This window comes from Carettochelys insculpta, chromosome 3 (assembly GCF_033958435.1).
Source record: "Carettochelys insculpta isolate YL-2023 chromosome 3, ASM3395843v1, whole genome shotgun sequence".
Classification (NCBI taxonomy): Eukaryota; Metazoa; Chordata; order Testudines; family Carettochelyidae; genus Carettochelys; species Carettochelys insculpta.
In genome coordinates, this window is record NC_134139.1 from 207872468 (window position 1) to 207891759 (window position 19292).

The 19292-nt window shown below is 57.8% G+C and overlaps 1 protein-coding gene across 1 annotated transcript in view; it reads left to right on the top strand.

Annotated features, from left to right (window-relative positions):
• The first annotated feature begins 229 nt into the window (after positions 1–229).
• KCNK3 (potassium two pore domain channel subfamily K member 3) overlaps positions 230–19292 on the top strand; it is an 83053-nt gene continuing 63990 nt past the window's right edge. Inside the window, exon 1 of the mRNA XM_074989061.1 lies at positions 230–575. Within this exon, the coding sequence (XP_074845162.1) occupies positions 293–575 (283 nt within the window). The 5' untranslated portion in view covers positions 230–292. The remainder of the gene's footprint in view (positions 576–19292) is intronic.

Genomic DNA, 19292 nt, shown 5'->3' on the forward strand with positions numbered 1-19292 from the left:
CGTGTGTGTGTGTCCCGCAGTGTGCGTCTTTCTCGCCGTTGTGGGTCCGTCCCCGCTCTGCGCGCGTGTGTGTGTGTGTCTCCCCGTCCCGCCCCACCCCGCGAGCGCTGCCCTTATATGGCCCGCGGGCGGGCCGCGGGCGGACCGGCGGGGGTGGTGCTGAAGGAACAGCTCCCCGCGGCGCCCCTCCGCCCCGCGCCACACGGCGGCCGGCGAGCTCCGGCCGGGCTGCAGCGCCGCGGCCGCCCGGGGGCTGCAGCCATGCGCCAGGCCCGCCGCCCGCCGGCGCACCATGAAGCGGCAGAACGTGCGCACCTTGGCGCTCATCGGCTGCACCTTCGCCTACCTGCTGGTGGGCGCCGCCGTCTTCGACGCGCTGGAGTCCGAGGCCGAGACCTCGGAGCGGCGGCGGCTGGAGCGGCGGCAGCGGGAGCTGGCGGCCAAGTACAACCTGAGCGCGGCCGGGTACCAGGAGCTGGAGCGGGTGGTACTGCGGCTCAAGCCCCACAAGGCCGGCGTGCAGTGGAAGTTCGCCGGCTCCTTCTACTTCGCCATCACCGTCATCACCACCATCGGTCAGTGCCCGGCGCGGGGGGCGGGCGGGGAGCCCGGGTACCAGCGCCCATCGCCGGGGAGTCTGGGCGGGGAGCCCGGGTACCAGCGCCCATCGCCGGGGAGTCTGGGCGGGGAGCCCGGGTACCAGCGCCCATCGCCGGGGAGTCTGGGAGGGGAGCCCGGGTACCAGCGCCCGGCCACGGGGAGTCTGGGCGGGGACCCCGGATCCCAGCGCCCGTCCACGGGGAGTCTGGGTGGGGACCCCGTATCCCTGCGCCCATCCCCGGGAGTCTGGGCGGTGACCCCGGATTCCAGCGCCCATCCCCGGGGAGTCAGGGCTGTGACCCCGGGTACCAGCGCCCATCGCCGGGGAGTCTGGGCGGGGAGCCCGGGTACCAGCGCCCGGCCACGGGGAGTCTGGGCGGGGAGCCCGGGTACCAGCGCCCATCGCCGGGGAGTCTGGGCGGGGAGCCCGGGTACCAGCGCCCGGCCACGGGGAGTCTGGGCGGGGACCCCGGATCCCAGCGCCCATCCCTGGGGAGTCTGGGCGGGGAGCCCGGGTACCAGCGCCCATTCCCGGGGAGTCTGGGCGGGGAGCCCGGGTACCAGCGCCCATCGCGGGAGAGTCTGGGTGGGGACCCCGGATCCCAGCGCCCATCCCCGTGGAGTCTGGGCGGGGAGCCCGGGTACCAGCGCCCATCGCCCGGGTACCAGCGCCCATCGCCGGAGAGTCTGGGCGGGGACTCCGGATCCCAGCGCTCATCCCCGTGGAGTCTGGGCGGGGAGCCCGGGTACCAGCGCCCATCGCCCGGATACCAGCGCCCATTCCCGGGCAGTCTGGGCGGGGATCCCGGATCCCAGCGCCCGTCCACGGGGAGTCTGGGTGGGGACCCCGGATCCCAGCGCCCATCCCCGTGGAGTCTGGGCGGGGAGCCCGGATTCCAGCGCCCATCCCCGGGGAGTCTGGGCGGGGAGCCCGGGTACCAGCGCCCATTGCCCGGGTACCAGCGCCCATCGCCGGGGAGTCTGGGCGGGGACCCCGGATCCCAGCGCCCATCCCCGGGGAGTCTGGGCGGGGAGCCCGGGTACCAGCGCCCATCCCCGGGGAGTCTGGGCGGGGAGCCCGGGTACCAGCGCCCGTCCACGGGGCGTCTGGGAGGGGACCCCAGGGCCGTCCCGGGTTCCCGCTCTGCTCTCCGAACCCCGGGAGACCCCCCCAGTCTGGCAGAGCCGTGTGGGGGGGCCGAGCGGGTGAGCGGGGCACGGGGCTGCCCGCAGGTCTGGCCTGGCGCGGCTGGGAGCGGGGCTGAGCCGCCAGCGCGCCGCGGGGAGGGGCGGGGGGGGGTTGCAAAGTGCGTCCGGCGGCACTTCCCTCCGCCACGGCCGTGGGGGGCGGGGACCCCGGGTCACGCTTGCGCGCCGCTGGTGAGCCCGTGGTGCAAGGGGCGCGCGTGCAAGGGGCGTGTTTGCACACTGAGCTCTCGGGCTGCGGGGCGGCGAGGCAGGAAAGCGGGGAGGGGCGCGGGAGGGGCGCGGGAGGGGGGGCCCTGTCCCGGGCTGGCTCTGGGGGAGGGGTCCTGTCCCGGGCTGGTTCTGGGGGAGGGGCCCTGTCCTGGACTGGCTCTGGGGGAGGGGTCCCGTCCCGGGCTGGCTCTGGGGGAGGGGTTCTGTCCCGGGCTGGTTCTGGGGGAGGGGCCCTGTCCTGGACTGGCTCTGGGGGAGGGGTCCTGTCCCGGGCTGGCTCTGGGGGAGGGGTCCCGTCCCGGGCTGGCTCTGGGGGAGGGGTCCTGTCCCGGGCTGGTTCTGGGGGAGGGGCCCTGTCCTGGACTGGCTCTGGGGGAGGGGTCCTGTCCCGGGCTGGTTCTGGGGGAGGGGCCCTGTCCCGGGCTGGCTCTGGGGGGCTGGGAGGAGGAGGCTTTTTGAAAGGGGTCATGCGGGAGCTGAAGCGACCCCCGACTCTCACCCCCCCCCACCCCCCGGAGCTCGCCCAGCTGCCTGTTGTTGACTGGCGGTGGAGCCGCCCGGGAAGGGACAATGCCCACACCCTGCTCCGCTTCCCACTCTTTTTCCACTGCTGTGGTTCCGGGTTTCACTGTTGCCAGGAGCAGGAGCAGGAGCAGGAGCAGGTGCCGGGGAGGTGAGGGAGGGACCTGGCTGTGGAGCAGGGCTGCAGTCCCACCTGTAGCCTGTGCAGCTCTTGGCAGGGCCCCTTGGAGCAGACCCGGGTGTCTGGTTTGCAGAACCCCCTGGGAAACCCCCGAAGAACCTTCCTAGCACCCTGTTCCTCCCCTGCTGGTAACACCTGCCAGCAGCACCCGGGGGTGTGCAGCGGGTCCCCCCTAGAATAAAGCCCCTCGGCGTCACCCCCCCACCCCACAAGGGTCTCGTTGGGCTAGCCCAGCGCCCATCGCTCCTGCTGTTTCCCCTCCCCCAGATGTGGCCTGTGACAGGGAGGGGCCCCCAGCAGACCCAGTCCCGCCCCCCACCAAGCACCACCAGTGTTAGCAGCCCCATGAGCCCTGGTGTAGATAGGACGCTGGTGCTTCCAAGCCTCTCTGGTGGAATTCGGCTCTCAGCAGGGTTCCGCGAGGTGGGCTTAGAAGCTCTGGTGGTGGCTGGTGGCCCCTCCCTGGCTGGCCGTAGTGCAGACAGAGGCTGTGGGGTCAGAGGTGGGGCAGGCCTCCATCAGGAGTTGGAATGGCTCCTGCTCTGGCTCGGGAACAACCAGTGCCACCCCACTGTGCCAATGCCCTGCAGTCCTGCCCCACCCCCCCAGGCCTGGACCCCTCCCCACACACGCCCTGGCGATGCCCCTTAGCTCTGCTCCAGCCTGCTGAGTTGGCCTGGATTCATCCTGCTCTGCTCTGGAGCGGGAGTAGGTGGGAGGCACTCACCTGGCTGTGAGCCTGTCTGTGGACTCAGCACAGCTGCCTGAGTGCCTTCTGGTTGGTATCTTTCTATGGCTCCCCTTCCTGGCCCTTCCTGCTTGGCCCAGCCCCTGGCCATAAAGCATGTGCCCTCTGGGGGGCCTTTCTGTCCTGGCTGGGCTGGGCCAGGCCAGGCCAGTGGAGAGCCAGGCTGAGCTGGGGTTCAGCAGATTTGAAGCAGCCAAGGGGCAGCTGGGAGCTCAGAGAGGGTCTGTTAGGATCCATGGGACAGGGGCAGGATCCCTCCCGTAGCAAGCCTGGCTGTTCTGGGAGGAGAACGTTGAGTCCCATGTCTACTACCCCTTTCTCCCAGTGCTTTCCATCATTGCAGTCCCTAAGCCAGGGCATCCGCAGCCAAGGCCTTCACCGCACAGGCCCCCAGCACCGTGACTTCCATCCGCCAACTCACGGCAGGGCAGCTCCTGCCTTCCAAATAGCCTGGGCACTCAGCCTCTTGCCGGGAGCAGCTGGCTGCTTGGGGGCTGTAATTTGCATTAAAGGAGCAGGTTGCAGCTGGCCTCCTTTGGATATGTAGAGACAGGTGTGCACAGCCTGATGTGGATCCAATTGTCCCAGGCATGTCTTGGCCCCTGAGGGAGCGTGAGTGGTGGAAACTCTAGTTCTCACCAGCTGTAGTGCCGGCATACCAGGGCTGTGTTTAGCCTCATGGGCTTCCCCCTCTGCAGCTCCTCCTGGAGCTCTGGGGCCTGACAGCCCTCTCCCCTCACCGGGAGCCAATGTCTCCACAGCAGGTTGATAAAACTTCCTTTCTCCCCCCGCAGCTCCAGTGACCCCCTTACTGGCTTCCACTCACTCAGCTGCCTGGTGTTCCGCCTTCCTCTCTGGCTGGCTGGGGATACTTCCCAGCAGCCCTGGAGGGTGAGCAGGGGTAATCTGTGTGGCTGGATGCCACATCCCTTCCCGCCTCCTCCGAGTGCCCTTTTCAACTGCTTCCATCTATTACCACTCTTGACCTCGCAAACCATTTCTCCGTCCTGACCAAGGAGACTTTCCATGAACCTCAGCTGGCAGTGCCGGTTCCTCCCTACCAGAGCTTCCTTTTGCCCAACACAGTTCTCTGCGCAGTGCATTTCACATCCCCTGGAAATCAGCTTCTGGAATGAATGAGCGGTGACCTGCGTGGCTTCGACAGGAACTGTCAGAGGGGAGCAGACCCAGGCCCCCTCAGTTCCATGTGTCATGGAGTGGGGGGGGGGTTCCCCAGGCCTTGCCCCTCACCCACAGGCAGATGTGGCTCTCACCCGGCAGGGAGAACAGGAGGGTTATGGGGTGATGGGGACACACCATAGAACAGATTTGTCAGCACAGGAACCAGCAGACATCAGTACCATCCATCTATGGGAGAGTGGCCCAGATGGGTCCCTGAGCCGGGCCCTGGCCCCCCTTCCTCCCTCTCCAGCCAGACCAGACTGCCCCACTCCCCAGCCCAGTTCTAGTTCAAACCAGCCAGGCCCCTCCTCCTGCCTTTGTCCTGTTTCTTGGGGAAGGAAGGGGTCACCTGGTTACCTACGCTCCAAAGAGCAGAGGGAGCTTGGCACATGGGCAAGAAGTTATCACGCCAAAACTCCCATCACCAACTATGTATTGATGCTGAGCTTAGGGAAACTGAGGCACCCACCTCAGGTTGCTACTGGGAAACACATGCAACCTAACCAGGGAGACAAAATTCCCACAGCCCCCCTCTGTGTCACACCATGCTCTGCACAGCGTTGGCTACTCAGAGCCCTCTGCAATGGGTGGTTTGGAGGGTAACAACTCAGAAAGTATCTTCCTGACCCAAAACAGGGAGAGGTCGGCTCCTGCCCTGAAGCCTAGGGAGGTTGATAACTAACCTTTCCAGATGCTCACTTGTGTTTGAAGTCTTCTTAGAACTCTCGATGTTCTCATGGCCCAGAGAAATGCCCAAGCCCTTTGTTTACGCACCCTCAGGGCTCTCCTGTGGCGGTGAGTTCCACAGGCCACCTCATTGGTGTGCGAAGTGTTGCCTTTGCATTATGCTGAACACGCAACATTTTGCTGCTTTGAATGGCCCCCTGGGTTTTGTGTTAGGAGCCAAGGCCACCAGGAGGCCTCATTCATGTCCCATTCATTCTTTGCTGTACCTCCTGTCCTCTCTTCTTCCTCTCGGGTAGGAGTTATGCTCACCTCCTGCTAAATGCAGCTGCCTCTGGGGTGGAGCACAGCAGCTGTTTAGCACAGAAAGCACTGGAAAGACTGAGCGGTAACGTGTGTGGCTTTGACAGGAACTGTCAGAGGGGAGCAGACCTAGGCCCCCTCAGTTCCATGTGTCATGGAGTGTGTGGGGGGTGTTCCCCAGGCCCTGCCCCTCACCCGCAGGGCTCTCAACCAGCAGGGAGAACAGGGGGGTTATGAGCCGACAGGGACACAGCATAGAACAGACCTGTCAGAACAGGAACCAGCAGCTGTCAGTACCATCCTTCTTGGGGAGAGGGGTCCAAAGGGGTCGCTGAGCCAGGCCCTGTCCCCCTTCCTCCCTCTCCAGCCAGACCAGACTGCCCCACTCCCCAGCCCAGTTCTAGTTCAAACCAGCCCCTCCCCTCCTCCCGCCTTTGTCCTGTTTCCTGGGGAAGAAAGGGGGCACCTGGTTACCTACGTTCCAAAGAGCAGAGGGGGCTTGGCACACCGCTGAAATGCAATCAGCTCAGGAGTGGAGCATAGCTGGGTTTTAAAGGTTTCTAATTAATGGTACGTCACTGAGGTATCTGCCCTGTTGGTGAGAATGAGTTGGTTCAAAACTTTCTGCGTGGCCCAGTGGATTTGCTACCAGACTAGCAGTCTGGAGAACAGGGCATTGTTTGGCTCTGCCACTGATTGCCCTTCAGTGAGTCCCTGTCCTGTTTTTGCCTCAGTTTCCTTGCTTGTAACAAGGAGGTAGTGCCACTGAGAAGAGCTGGCTGGGAATCAGACATTCCTGACATTTTGAAATGTGTTTTTATTCCAGATTGGAACGAAACAAAAAAATTTCTAAATTTCCCACAAAACAAAATCTTGGGAAAAAAGAATTCATTGCAGGTCCACTGCCACATTCTGCTTTAGAAAAATCAAACAGCTTTGTTTTGACAGTGCTGCTTTAAAAAACGTGTATTCTGATTGCTAAGATAAAATTAAGTTTGAAATACCGACCAGGTGCGGCAGTACATCCCGAGCAATGTGAAACAGCTTTGAAATATTCTGTTGTGTATTTAAACAAAAAAGCAGTCAAGTAGCACTTTAAAGACTAACAAAATAATTTATTAGGTGGTGAGCTTTCGTGGGACAGACCCACTTCTTCAGCCCATAGCCAGACCAGAACAGACTCAATATTTAAGGCACAGGGTCTGTCCCATGAAAGCTCATCACCTAATAAATTATTTTGTTAGTCTTTAAAGTGCTACTTGACTGCTTTTTTATTTTGATAGTATATAGACTAGCACGGCTTTCTCTCTGTTGCATATCTGTTTCCCAAATGAAACTGACCCGGTCCCCTGAAAAATTTTGACTTCAGTGAAGTGGCATTTCCTGATGGGAAAACCTTCTCCCAGAAAATGTTCCTCCAAGGGATGACAAGCACTGAGTAGATGCTTAATTCTAGCCCTGAGACATCCATTTAGAACGCCCTGAAAGAGTTAAGTGTTGCTTTCTGGGATTTGTAGTCTCAGCCCTGTAATAACCATACCCTTGTCCGTGGCCTTGCTGTGGAAAATGCTTATCAAGTTTAGAGAAATCCATCTGGTGCTTTCAAGTAACTTCCTTTTTCAGAATGAGGAGTTTCAGTTGTTGACGGCTCTCGTTCCCACGTGTTCTGCGCTGTGTTTATTGCAGAACGGAGTCTGACCTCCTGTTGCACGCATTCTTTCGGTCCAGCAGGGAAAGAATGTTTGGCCTTGATGAAAGGAACCTGGCTTTCAAAGAATGATTTTTTTTAATACCTCCCATGGAGCTCATGCCTGGTCTGTGATGATTTGACATGGCAATGGTGCGAGGCTTGTGCTGGACCACCTGGGATATCCTGTGCTTCCGGACAGGCTCCGGATTTTGCCGATGTAGCTCTCTGACTGTATCCTCCAGAGGGGGATGAAGGGAGTTGGAGAACAGCAGTTTTTCAGGCCTAGCAGCCTGGGGCTGTCTAAGCACGTGATTCTAGTCTCTTGAAGGACCTGGTGCTCTTCTGAAACGTGCAAGAGCCAATACCCTTTCCCAGGAAGTAATATCTCCCCTGGGCTGGGCTTTTCCTCGTAGTACTGTAAAACTGAAGCTCTAGCAAACTCAAGCAGCGGGGCATTATTCCATCCTGGAACAAAACAATTACTGCCTTCGTAGGGGGCTGCAATTGACAAAGCAGGAGGAAGAAAAGAGGGTGGTTGCCAGGAGGTAGATTGCCTAGGGGAGGTTGTAAAATCTCCCTCACTGGAGATATTTAAGAACAGGTTGGATAGACGTCTAACAGGGATGATGTAGAAGGTGCCTCGTCCTGCCATGAGGGCAGGGGACTGGATGTGGTGACCTCTTGAAGTGCCTTCCAGTTGTAGTGTTTGTGATTCTATAGCAGCAACTGGGATAAAGATCTGGTGCACAGGCTGGATAATCAGCTGAACACGGGCCGGCCTCCCATGCGATGCTGTGGCCAATGGGACCGAGGGATGCGTAAGCAAGGGAACCTTAAGTAGGAGTAGAGAGGTTATTCGCTGGCTCTGCCATGGATGAGACCACTGCTGGGATCCTGGGGCCACATCTGGTGGCCACAAGGATGTTGAGAAGTTGGAGGCAGTTCAGCCAAGAGCCGGCAGGTATGATTAAAAGCTTAGCAAACGTACCCTGTGCGGTGGCAGCCCAGGAGCTCACCTGGCTTAGCCTAGCAAAGAGAAAGTGAAGGGACGACTGGTCACAGTCTGTAAGTACCTCCCCGGAAAAGAAATGTTGTACCCTGGGCTCTTCAGACAAGCCAGGCAAGGTCTGACACGAGCCAATGGCTGGATTTTGAAGCTAGACAAATTGAGAGAGGAAGTGAGCATGAGTGTGTTTTAATTAGGGAGAGTAATGAACCTCTGCAACCAATTGTCATGCTGGATTCTCTGTCACAGGCGAGGTTTCAACCCACTCTCCTTTTCTAACAGCTCTGCTCTGGGGGTTACTGTGGGGCAGGAGGTCAGAGTAATCGACTGCAGGGATCCCTTCTAGCTGTGGAATCCGAAAAGCCCCTGCTGTGTCGCACGGAGCCAGGTCAGCATTTGGCAGGGACTCCCCAGATGATGCTCTGTCTCATCTTTTCCATCTGTGTGCAGAATAATTTTATGCGCCCTGAGACACGTATGGTGTGCACCACCCAAATGTAACACCTAGCGGTGTTTGTCTCTGTCCTGAGCGGCTGCCCTAGCACACGGCTTACGGGGAACATAGGTCCCAAGGGAAGGAAATCATTAGGGACTGGTCTTTTGTGCCTCAGGCTCTGACAGCAAAGCTGGCCTCTCCTGGCGCAGGTGCAGGTCGGCTGCTGTGGTTGGACACGGCAGTCTCTCGGTCAGCGGATGCTTTGGTGAGGCGATGGCATCGGGATCCCGTCACGCTGATGCTTCAGGCTTTGCAGCTTGTACTTTGCTGTGCAATATTCGACTCCTGCTCTTGGCGGGCTGGGACGGCACTGGTAGATTTGGCGGGTTATGGTGTGTGATTGTCCAGGACATTGCTCCCGGGGTGGAGTTTTTAACAGTTTGGTCTTAACACAGCAGTGCCGTTTTCCTGGTGAGTTTGAGCCAGGAATATGGCCTGGAGGCAGAATTCACATTAAACTCAAGGAGTTATGGAGATGCAGAACGTGAGAAAGGCCAGGCTGGGTCAGAGTGACAGTCCCTCTCCCAGACTCTTGTCTTCTGACAGCGACCAGAGGAATGGACCAAAACAGGGCAATTTATCCTGTTCTCCACTCCCATCCTCTGGCAATAAGAGAATTAGGGACACCAAGAGTCTGGGGTCTATGTCCCTGATGATCTTGGCTCATAGCCTTTGATGGGAACTTCTAGCTGTTTCTTTTAAACCTGTTGCCTCTTCGTATCCTTGGGTGACCCCTGGTTTGCATGTTTCCTAACAACTAACACTGCTAGTCTTTATGGAGCTACAGGACAGCTTGGGATGTGTTCTTGTTTTGTTTTGTTTCGTTTTTTGGTGAAGCTGCAGCCTAACCCAGCTCCCCCTCTGTACTGTCTTTTTTAGACCTCTCTGCAGAACAGCACCTAATATGCAAGGTGTGAGCGCCCCATGGCTTTATAGAGCAGCATTATGCAACTATCTGCTTGATTCTCTGTCAGTTTCTTAATGGGCCTTACAGTCGGTTAGTTCTTCCGACTGCCACTGCGGGCTGCTCGGATGTTTTCCGAGAACTAGCCAGAGTGACTGCCAGGGCTGTCTGTAGAATGGTCCCAGCTGTGTTGTATACTTCATCGGGTTTATATTTGCCAATGGGTGCTGCTGTGCATTTATCAACATTCAGTTTCATCTGCTATTTGCCCAGTCACCCAGTTTTGGGAGGTCCCTCTATAAATCTTCACTGTCTGCTTGAAACATAACAATCTTCTTTGTCACCTGCAAACTTTGTCTCTGAGCTGTTTACCCCCTTTTCCAGATCCTTTAGGAGTAAATTGAATAGGGCCACTTACTGTCCTGTGTTAGGCAGGGTCGCCTCTGGAGCCTTCGCAAAAAATCGGCCTCACATTAGCAATCCTCTGGCTGTCGGCACAGAAGTTGATTTAAATGACAGGTTACAGCTGACAGTTACTAGTTCTGTAATTTCACATTTGCTGTTCCTTCAGAACTCTTGGATGAATGCCATCTGGTCCTGGCAACTTATTACTGTTTAATTTATCAGTTTGTTCCAAAACCCTCACTAATGACATTTCAATCTGGGACAGTTCTCCAGATCTGTCACCTAAAATGAATGGCTCGGGTGTGGGACTCTCCCTCACATCCTCAGCCCTGAAGGCTGATGCCAAGAATTCATTTAATTTCTCCGCAATGGCCTTATCGTCCTTGAGTGCTACTTTAGCATCTCGATTATCCAATGTCCCTGCCAGCCCCCCAGCGTTCTGCTTCCGATGTACTTAACCATTTTTCTTTCTGATGTTTCTTTTTTTGGGTCTTCGACTAGAAGTTCCTCAAATCCCTTTTTGGCCTTCCTGCTTATATTTTTTACATTTCCCTTGCCAGAGCTTATGTTTCTTTCTACTTTCCTCCCCAGGATTTAACTTCCAGTCATGAAAGGGTGCCTTTTTGCCTCTGAGGAGGCAAACAGGGCAATTTGCACCCAACAAGGTGGCAACAGGCCCTGGATAGAAAGCTCATAAGCTCTGGGACGTTAAGGTGGGAAGTGACCACAGTACCCGTCTCCCCCATCTCCAGGGGTCAGTGCATGCTTGCCTGGTACAGAACAAAGGTTGGGTTTAACAGGTGTGGAGTGACCAAAAGGCATCTTCCAAGTGCTCGTTGACCTTCTGACGCCAGCTTTCCTGGCTAATCAGCTCTCTCTTGCGCGCATGCTCTGGTGGTACTGTCTTCACACAGGTTTGTTTTGTCTACATGACACAGACTTGGTTCTGATCTCACACTGGTTCTAAGCAGGTGGCCCTGCACTGATCGGCATTGAAGTGCCCGCTGAGGCCAGCCCACAGGGTTTGGAGCGTGGGTCTGGGGTAACATCACTTCTTCTCACGCTCTGCTCTGTTGTTTCCATCCATGTGCAGAATAAATATTGTTGTGTGCACCAAGGCAAGTGCTGATGTGCGCCACCATGGAAACACACTGTGTAGTGCAGGCAGCTGTGGGCGCTCTGCTAATCAGCTGGACAGCACCTGAATCTGTCCTGGGCAGCCACCCCGGCACTCAGCTTACAGGGAACGCTGCTCTGTGCGTTTGCCCAGCATCAGTCGCATCTGTGTGGCCAGCACATCAGGGGGCTTGGTGATGTCATGCTAGCTCTCAGCTTCTGACCTGGCTGCACTGTGGACCAGGGAGGGAAAGTGAGCCCAGCGTTGGGTGCATCCGCCCGGCGAGGTTCTGGGCCTCTGGTGCCTTGCAACGCTGTAAAACATGGATTGCTCTGTACAGAATGTACGGTATTCCTGGTATCCCTGTACCTGGCATTATCACCCCAGCCCTGCTCGTTGCTGGCAGTTACTCCTGGCCACTCTTATCTCTGTAACCGTTTCCTAACCTACTTCTCCGGTGGCCCTGGAGATCTCTGTTTTCCCCTCTCGCAGCCCCCTTGCTGCCCTGCTTGTGTTCACTCTAAGCCCTGTCTGAACTGCCAGCAAACACTGCGATGATTCTTTTCAGCTGTGGGTCCTTTGAGGATGGCTCTGTCCCAAGGGCTTTGTTTCCTGTCCCACCACAGGGCTCCTGGGAGTCCAGCCATCCCAGCTGGCAGGTTCGCACCAATGCTGAAATGAGAGTGCTCAGATGTCCTCCCTCGGATTGGAGCAGAGCGGATGTTTTCCGGCCACTCAGAAGAAAGGTGTTGCTCTTACAGCTGGTGTTATTTAGCAATGAGAGAGGAGGGGGCAGGGATTCAGAACGCCTGGATTCTGTTCCTACCATCCAGTGCCTCAGTTTCCCCATATCCCCAACAGGGATGATAATAGAGGAATCACCAAAATCCCTTAGCAGAGGAGGACCAGCATGGCTTAGGGCTCCCTAGGGAAAGCTTCTTCAATAAGGAAAAGGACTAAAGACAATGGAAGAGGAGGCCCTTTGTTGTGTTTTTAAAGGCCCCTGATCTGCCGGTGAGCTGAGATTCAACCTGATTTCTCTGAGGCCTGCCACTGAACACAGATCTGCCAGAATGGCCTGGAATTTGGGCACAGCTTTCTCTGCTGGCAAGAAGCCATGGGTGCAAAATGGCTCTGTCCTGGCCAATGGTCACAGGTGGGCTTATCGTGGACATCAAATTTAACCCCCGCCTGGCTGAAATGGGTGGCATGACACCAGCTGATCAGATGCGGAGGTGAATCCCAGCCTCTTTCCTGACCTTCACCCTGCACAAGGAGCGGCTGGTAATTTCATGTGATGGTTCATCCCAGGTGTCATGGGATACTGTCATGGGATAAGAGGGAAGGTCCTCTCTTGGATTGGTAACTGGTTAAAAGATCAGAAACAAAGGATAGGAATAAATGGTCAGTTTTCAGAATGGAGAGAGGTGAATAGTGGTGTCTCCCAGGGGTCTGTGCTGGGACCAGTCCCATTCAACATATTATAAATGATCTGGGAAAAGGGATAAACAGTGAGGTGGCAAAATTTGCAGATGACACAAAACCACTCCAAACAGTTAAGTCTCAAGCAGGCTGTGAAGAGCTACAAAAGGATCTTAATAACTTGGGTGTTTGGGCAACGAAATGGCAGATGAAATTCAATGCTGATAAGCGCAAAGTAATGCACTTTGGAAAATGTAATCCCAACTATACATATGAAATGATGGGGTCTGACTTAGCTGTTACCACTCAAGAGAGAGATCTTGGAGTCATTGTGGATAGTTCTCTGAAAATATCCACTCAGTGTGCAGTGGCAGTCAAAAAGCTAACAAAATGTTGGGAATCATTAAGAAAGGCATGGATAATACGACAGAAATGTCATATTACCTTCATATAAATCCATGGTACTTCCACATCTGGAATATTGTGTACAGATGTGGTAGTCCCATCTCAAAAAGGTATAGTGGAATTGGAAAAGGTTCAGAAAAGGGCAACAAAAATGATGAGGAGCATGGAGCATCTGCCATACGAGGAGAGATTAATAAGACTGGGACTTTTTAGTTTGAAAAAAAGACTATTAAGGGGGAATATGATAGAGGTCTATAAAATCATGACTGGTGTGGAGAAAATAGATAAGAAACTGTTATTTACTCCTTGCAACACAAGAACTAGGGGTCACCCAATGAAAGTAATAGGCAGGAGGTTTAAAACAAACAATGTAAAATATTTTTTTGCACAGTTAACCTGTGGAACTCGTCGCTGGAGGAAGTTGTGACGGCCAAGACTATAGTAGAGTTTAAAAAAGAACCGGATAAATTCAAAGGGAATAGGCCCATTGATGGCTATTAGCCAGGCTGGGCACGGAGGGTATTCTAGGTATTCCTCTGTTTGCTAGAGGCTGGAAATGGGCAACAGGGAATTGATCACTTGATGACTACCTGCTCTGGTGATCCCCTCTGGGGCACCTGGCACTGGCCACTGTCACAAGACAGGATACTGGGCTTGATGGGCCTTTGGTCTGACCCAGTGTGGCTGTTCTTATGTGTCCCAGAATCCTGAGTCAGGCCCTTCCCCTCCCATCCCCCCCCAAAAATTCATGAGATTGGCTTAAAATGCCCCCTGTTAAAAATAACACATCATAAGTTGGTTGCATGGACCTTGTGGCTTTGTACTGGGCAGGAGTCACAATCTCGGGCTTTTTTCCACAGCTCTGGCTTCTTTCAAAAGATTTTCCCAGGCTCCATAAGCCCAGAGCTGGGGTTTCACGGAAAGAGCAAGGAGTGTCCCATGAGCTGGCAGCTCTGACAGCGTCACAGCCAGCTTTCCGCAATCCTTCAGGGAGGCAATAGAACAGGGGCTTTTGCTGGCCGTTTTCGGAAGGGGAAATCTCTTCCCTCGGCCGCTTATTGCGCCAGGCAGCTGGTGCTTTCGCAACCAGGCTGCTTTGTGTCCAGCAGAAGGTTTGTTTTCAGTATTTATTACATTGAACTTTGTGCTGCTATTAAGGGAGATGCGATTGGCTGCCCTTGCTGCTGCTGGGCAGGAGATCAGACATGCGAGCGGCGTATGCGGTGGGAGGGGATGGAAATGCGCGCGAGGGCACACTCCCAGTGGGAGCAGAGAGGTGGGGGAAAGGGTGGTGGAGGGTGGCAAAGGGGCCGAGGTACAGTTAGTGTCCCCCCCCAGCTTTGCACACGCAGAGGCAGAGAGTCGCAGGGTGCACGAGGACAGCATTACACCTGGCGAAAGCAGGGCCAGATTGCCTGCCCGGGGGGGGCTCACCATTGCACCTGGCTCTCATTTAATCTGGTGTCGATCCGGAGCAAGTTCAGAGAGCTGGGCAAGCCACTGGTGGGTGCAACCGAGTGTCCCCCCGCCGTGGAAGAGGAAGTAGTGCCAAGTGGTTAGAGAGGCTGGGCTGGGCGAAGGGAGACCTGCCAACAATGCTCAGCGCGGCATCAGACTCATCACTTAGCCGCTCTGGGCCTCAGTTTCCCCTTCTGTGCAAGAGGGGTGACAGCCCTGCCCTGCCCTGCCTCCCCCGGGGGTTGCTGGGTAAAGGCAGTAAAGACCGTGCCCTGCTAAAATGCAAGGGGACGCCCTGTGTGCCAAAGGGTCTCCCAGCAGCCTGAGGAGGAAGGGCTGATGGCTTTGCAACCGCTCACTGTGCAATGGCAAAGGGAGAGTCTAGGCTCGCCCGAGTGGGTCAGTCCCATCCAGCCTGCGGTGATGGAGAAGGGGGTCACCTAACAGGATCATGGGGGGTCAGGGTTTCCCCTTCCTATCCTCCTCTGCCCCCCATCTTCTCTGCTGCATAGAGGCAGAATGGCCTGATGTCACCGCAGGCCTTGTCCCCCCTGCACAGGATCTATGGGTGTCTACCTCCTCCCCTGAGCACCGAGCCCCTGCCCCTTGGGGCAAGGAGCTGGAGCAGCTGGAAATTGTTGGCTGGAAGGGGGACGGGGGTGGGGCTGAGCGTTGGGGGGGAGGCTGGCAAGGAGCCCTCCAACTGGAGGAAACCTGCACCAGCCCCTTGCTGGGAGGCAGTTCCACCCAAGGCGGGTTACTCCCAAATTACAGGGAGGCTGCTGGTGTGAACACCCCCAGCCAGCCTCAAACTCAGGACCTCAGTGCAGGAGCCTCGGCCATTTGGGCTGAAAACTGGCTGGTGCTCAGCAGAGGCTGCAGGGGAGATGAAGTCTCTGCTGTGTAAGGGGGAGGTGCCACTCCAGGGCAGGGTGACCCCCACCCCTAGGTGCTGGGGCTGCACTTGCTCCTTCCCCTGCTCAGGGTCAGAACGACCAGGGCCCTGGTGCTGCCCTGTCGGTCTGCGCTCCGCTTAGGAGGGCTGGTTGTGGAAACCGCGCCCAGGCTGCAGACCGTCCACTGCCCTGCGGCTCTCGGCTTGCGGCCGGAGCAGGCAGCAGGCATTAAGGGCAGCGTTGCCATCTGCCGTGTCCTCCCCCAGCCAGTGGGTTCCTTACTGCCCTACTTATCGCTCACGAGGGGCCCAGGCTGCTTCTTCTAGCTCACCCAGGGCTGCACCAAGAGTGGAAAGGTTAACTCCCTGCCTCTCCCGCTGGGGCGCGCAAGGAGCAGCATTGTGGGCCCTGGGTGGGGCAGACCCTGTGGGTAATGGCGCTGTTCTGTGGTGTGGAAGAGCCTTGATAATTACAAAGCTGACCTCCAGGTTCCCCGTCTCCAGGAGAGGTGCGTGCAGGGAGGGAGAATGTGCCTATTGGCACCGGTGTGCGTGCCCACGAGGGCACCAGCAGCAGCTCCCTGTGCGAGGCTCTGTAGGCACTTTGGGGCAGGAATGCATAACAAGTGTGTGTGTGAGGCTGTGCACCAGGGAGGGTCTGAACCCAGCACAGACCACCAGGGCTCTCCTGTGCCATGGCCCACATGTGCACAGCCCCATGCCAGGGGGGCACGAGGCTGCAGCTCCAGGAGTATGCAGGCCCGTCACGCAGGGGAGCACCCCTGTGAGCCCAGCACCCGCCAGGGACTCCCTGCAGCTACTAACAAACCTGTTCTCAGGCAGCCAGCATCCAGGTGCAAACAGAACCACCACCAGGCACAAACCCCGGGGGGAGATCTGGCTGCAGAGGGACTGGCCAGGCTGGCCCTGGGGCCCTGTGAGCCTGCTCTGCCATGTAACCCCTGCAGCCAAGCTGAAGGGGATTTGAGTGCAGCTGTTCTTGCTGAATCACACCAGTGTTTATCATTCCAGGCCTGCTATTTGAGCCAGGCCACATGCCTGGGCCCTGCTGGCCGCAAGTCATTGCTCCTTAATATCCTGGTCGTGGGTCACCTCCAGCCACAGCCCCCAGGGCCTCTTTCCTCTGTGTTTCTGGGCTCCAGCAAGCCATCCCCCGGCCTCACTTTTTACCTCTCAGGGCAGAGCTCTCTGATTTACAGCCACTGGGGATCCTGCCTGCAAGCCTCGGGTCCACCCTGCTAAGGCAGGAGCCTGTGTAACTGCCCCCGGGCGGACTCAAACCTGGGACTTCAGGAGCTTAGTGCAGGAGCTAGAGTTGCACTAAAGGCCACTCAGGCAAGGTTGCAGCAGAGCCTTGTTCCTTCACCGTGTAAGGGGTCAAGGTGCCACTGCAGGGGACAGGGAGGTATGTGGGTCACATGTCTCCCAGTGCTTCGGCCCCTGCGGAGCTGAGGGTTTGGTGCTGGCCGGTTGTTCGTGGCTCACTGGCAAAGCTCCCAGCTTTACACCCCTTGCACCCGACAATTAGCCCCGTCAGCTGAGCCTGTTCAGGCTTCGATCCGACCCCTGCAGTGACTGCGTCAGGCGCTCGGCGCGGCGCGGCGCGGCACGGCACGGCACGGCACGGCACGGCACGGCCACCCTCCGGGGCTGGGGTGTGAGCAGACTGGAGACGAAGAGGAGCTGTGAGTCATCTCCTGGCCCGGCGCTCAGCCCTGGGTCCGTGGGCAGAGCTGCTCCCTGTGCTGGGCTCTCCCGGCCACAGAGTTAAAACTAGGATTACAGAATCATAGAAGCCCAGGGCTGGAAGGGACCTCAGGAGGCCATCCAGTCCAGCCCCCGGCTTCAAGCGGGATCAATCCCCGCTAAGTCATCCCAGCCAGGACCTCGTCCAGCCAGGACTTAAAAAACCTCAAGGGATGGAGAATCCACCACCTCTCTGGGCAACACATTCCAGTGCTTCACCACCTGCCTGGTGAAGTTGTTTTTCCTAATATCCAACCTACACCCCCCACTCTGTAACTTCAGACCATTGCTCCTTGTTCTGCCGCCCGTCACTGCCGGCTGAACCTCTCTTCCCCAGCGCCCTGGGGACCCGACCCGAGCCGGATAAGAGGATTTTCCAAAAGAGGGAAAGTCATTTCCCTCCACCCCCATCCGGCTCCTCACTGGCTGCAGGTCCTGGCAGCTGGGTCCCAGCTTCTGGCTGCCCCTGGGTCCTAGCAGGGAAATGCTTTCAGTGCTCCTGCTAATGCACCCCAATGTGCCATTAGCCTCCTTGGCTGCGAGGCCTCCCCGTATCCATCTCAGTAGCCACCAACTCACCCAGTGTTAACGTGCAGGTGGTTAGAAGCAGGTGGCTCAAATGTAGCATCTCCTGCCCTGAGCTCCAAAGGTCCCAGGTGGGAGTCCCCCGTGGGCAGTTACATGTGGAAGATCTTCCCCCTGGGGGCACGCAAGGGGGGCAGGGTGCAGAGGGGTCTCTGTCTCCCATCCAGAGCATCCGGCACACAGCAGCTGTGCTGGGTACAGCCAGAACCACCACTGCTCTTCTGAGTGCTGCCCAGGGGGCCTTGCTCACAGGGGGAGCTTCCCAAGCTTAGCCCCCAGTCCGGGTGCCCCTCTGTTCAGCTTGCCTGGAAGTCCCTTGTGCGGGTGGGCTAACATCACCCAAATGGGGCTTCCGCTCCCCCAGCTCCTGCTTCCCCCCAGCCCCAATCTTATGCCTGGCTTCCTTCTGCAGAGAAAAGAGGAAGCCAATATGGCCCTGGAGAGAGGCTGAGACCCTGCAGCACAGCGTGGTCGTCCTGCAGAACGAGAGACGGGCTGGCACGCACGCCTTTGCAAGGCAGTGTTTGTGCATTAGGCGGAGCGTTGCCAGCGGAGCTTGAGAAGTTATTATCCCCTCCGCTTGGCGCTGGTGAGGCCAAATCTGGAGGATTGCGTCCAGTTCTGGGCCCCCCGGGATAGGAAGGACGTGGACGTAGTGGGGAGGATTCAGCAGAGGGCAATGAAAATGGTTCAGGGGCTGGAGCACATGACCTCTGGGGAGAAGCTGAGGGACGTGGGGTTATTCAGTCTACAGAAGAGAAGCGTGAGTGGGGATTTGATAGCAGCCTTCGACTACCTGGAGGGGGCTCCCAAGGAGATGGAGTCCCATTCCCCACTGCATCCCTCGTAGCACCGGCGGTGGAGGGGCAGTGCTGAGACGGGCCAGGCCTGGAGCAGCGGGAGGGCTCGGGGTGCAGTAGGGCTGCAGGTCTGTGTTAGGGGAGCTGGCAGAACAGGGGTCAGGGCAGATGGAGAATGGCTCGTGGCGCTGAAGGTTGGGGGAGGTTCATGAGCAGGCGAGGCTAGTGGGGGGCTGCAGGTCGGGCCGGAGGGATGCTGGGAGAGCTGTGGGGGGAGCCCGGGGCTGGGGAAGCAGAGGGCTGCAGGTCGGGCCAGAGGGACGCAGGCAGAGCTGTGGGGGGAGCCCAGGGCTAGGGAAGCAGGGGGCTGCAGGTCGGGCCAGAGGGACGCTGGCAGAGCTGTGGGGGGAGCCCGGGGCTGGGGAAGCAGAGGGCTGCGGGTCGGGCTGGAGGGATGCTGGGAGAGCTGTGGGGGGAGCCCGGGGCTGGGGAAGCAGAGGGCTGCAGGTCGGGCCAGAGGGACGCAGGCAGAGCTGTGGGGGGAGCCCAGGGCTAGGGAAGCAGGGGGCTGCAGGTCGGGCCAGAGGGACGCTGGCAGAGCTGTGGGGGGAGCCCGGGGCTGAGGAAGCAGAGGGCTGCAGGTCGGGCCAGAGGGACGCAGGCAGAGCTGTGGGGGGAGCCCAGGGCTAGGGAAGCAGGGGGC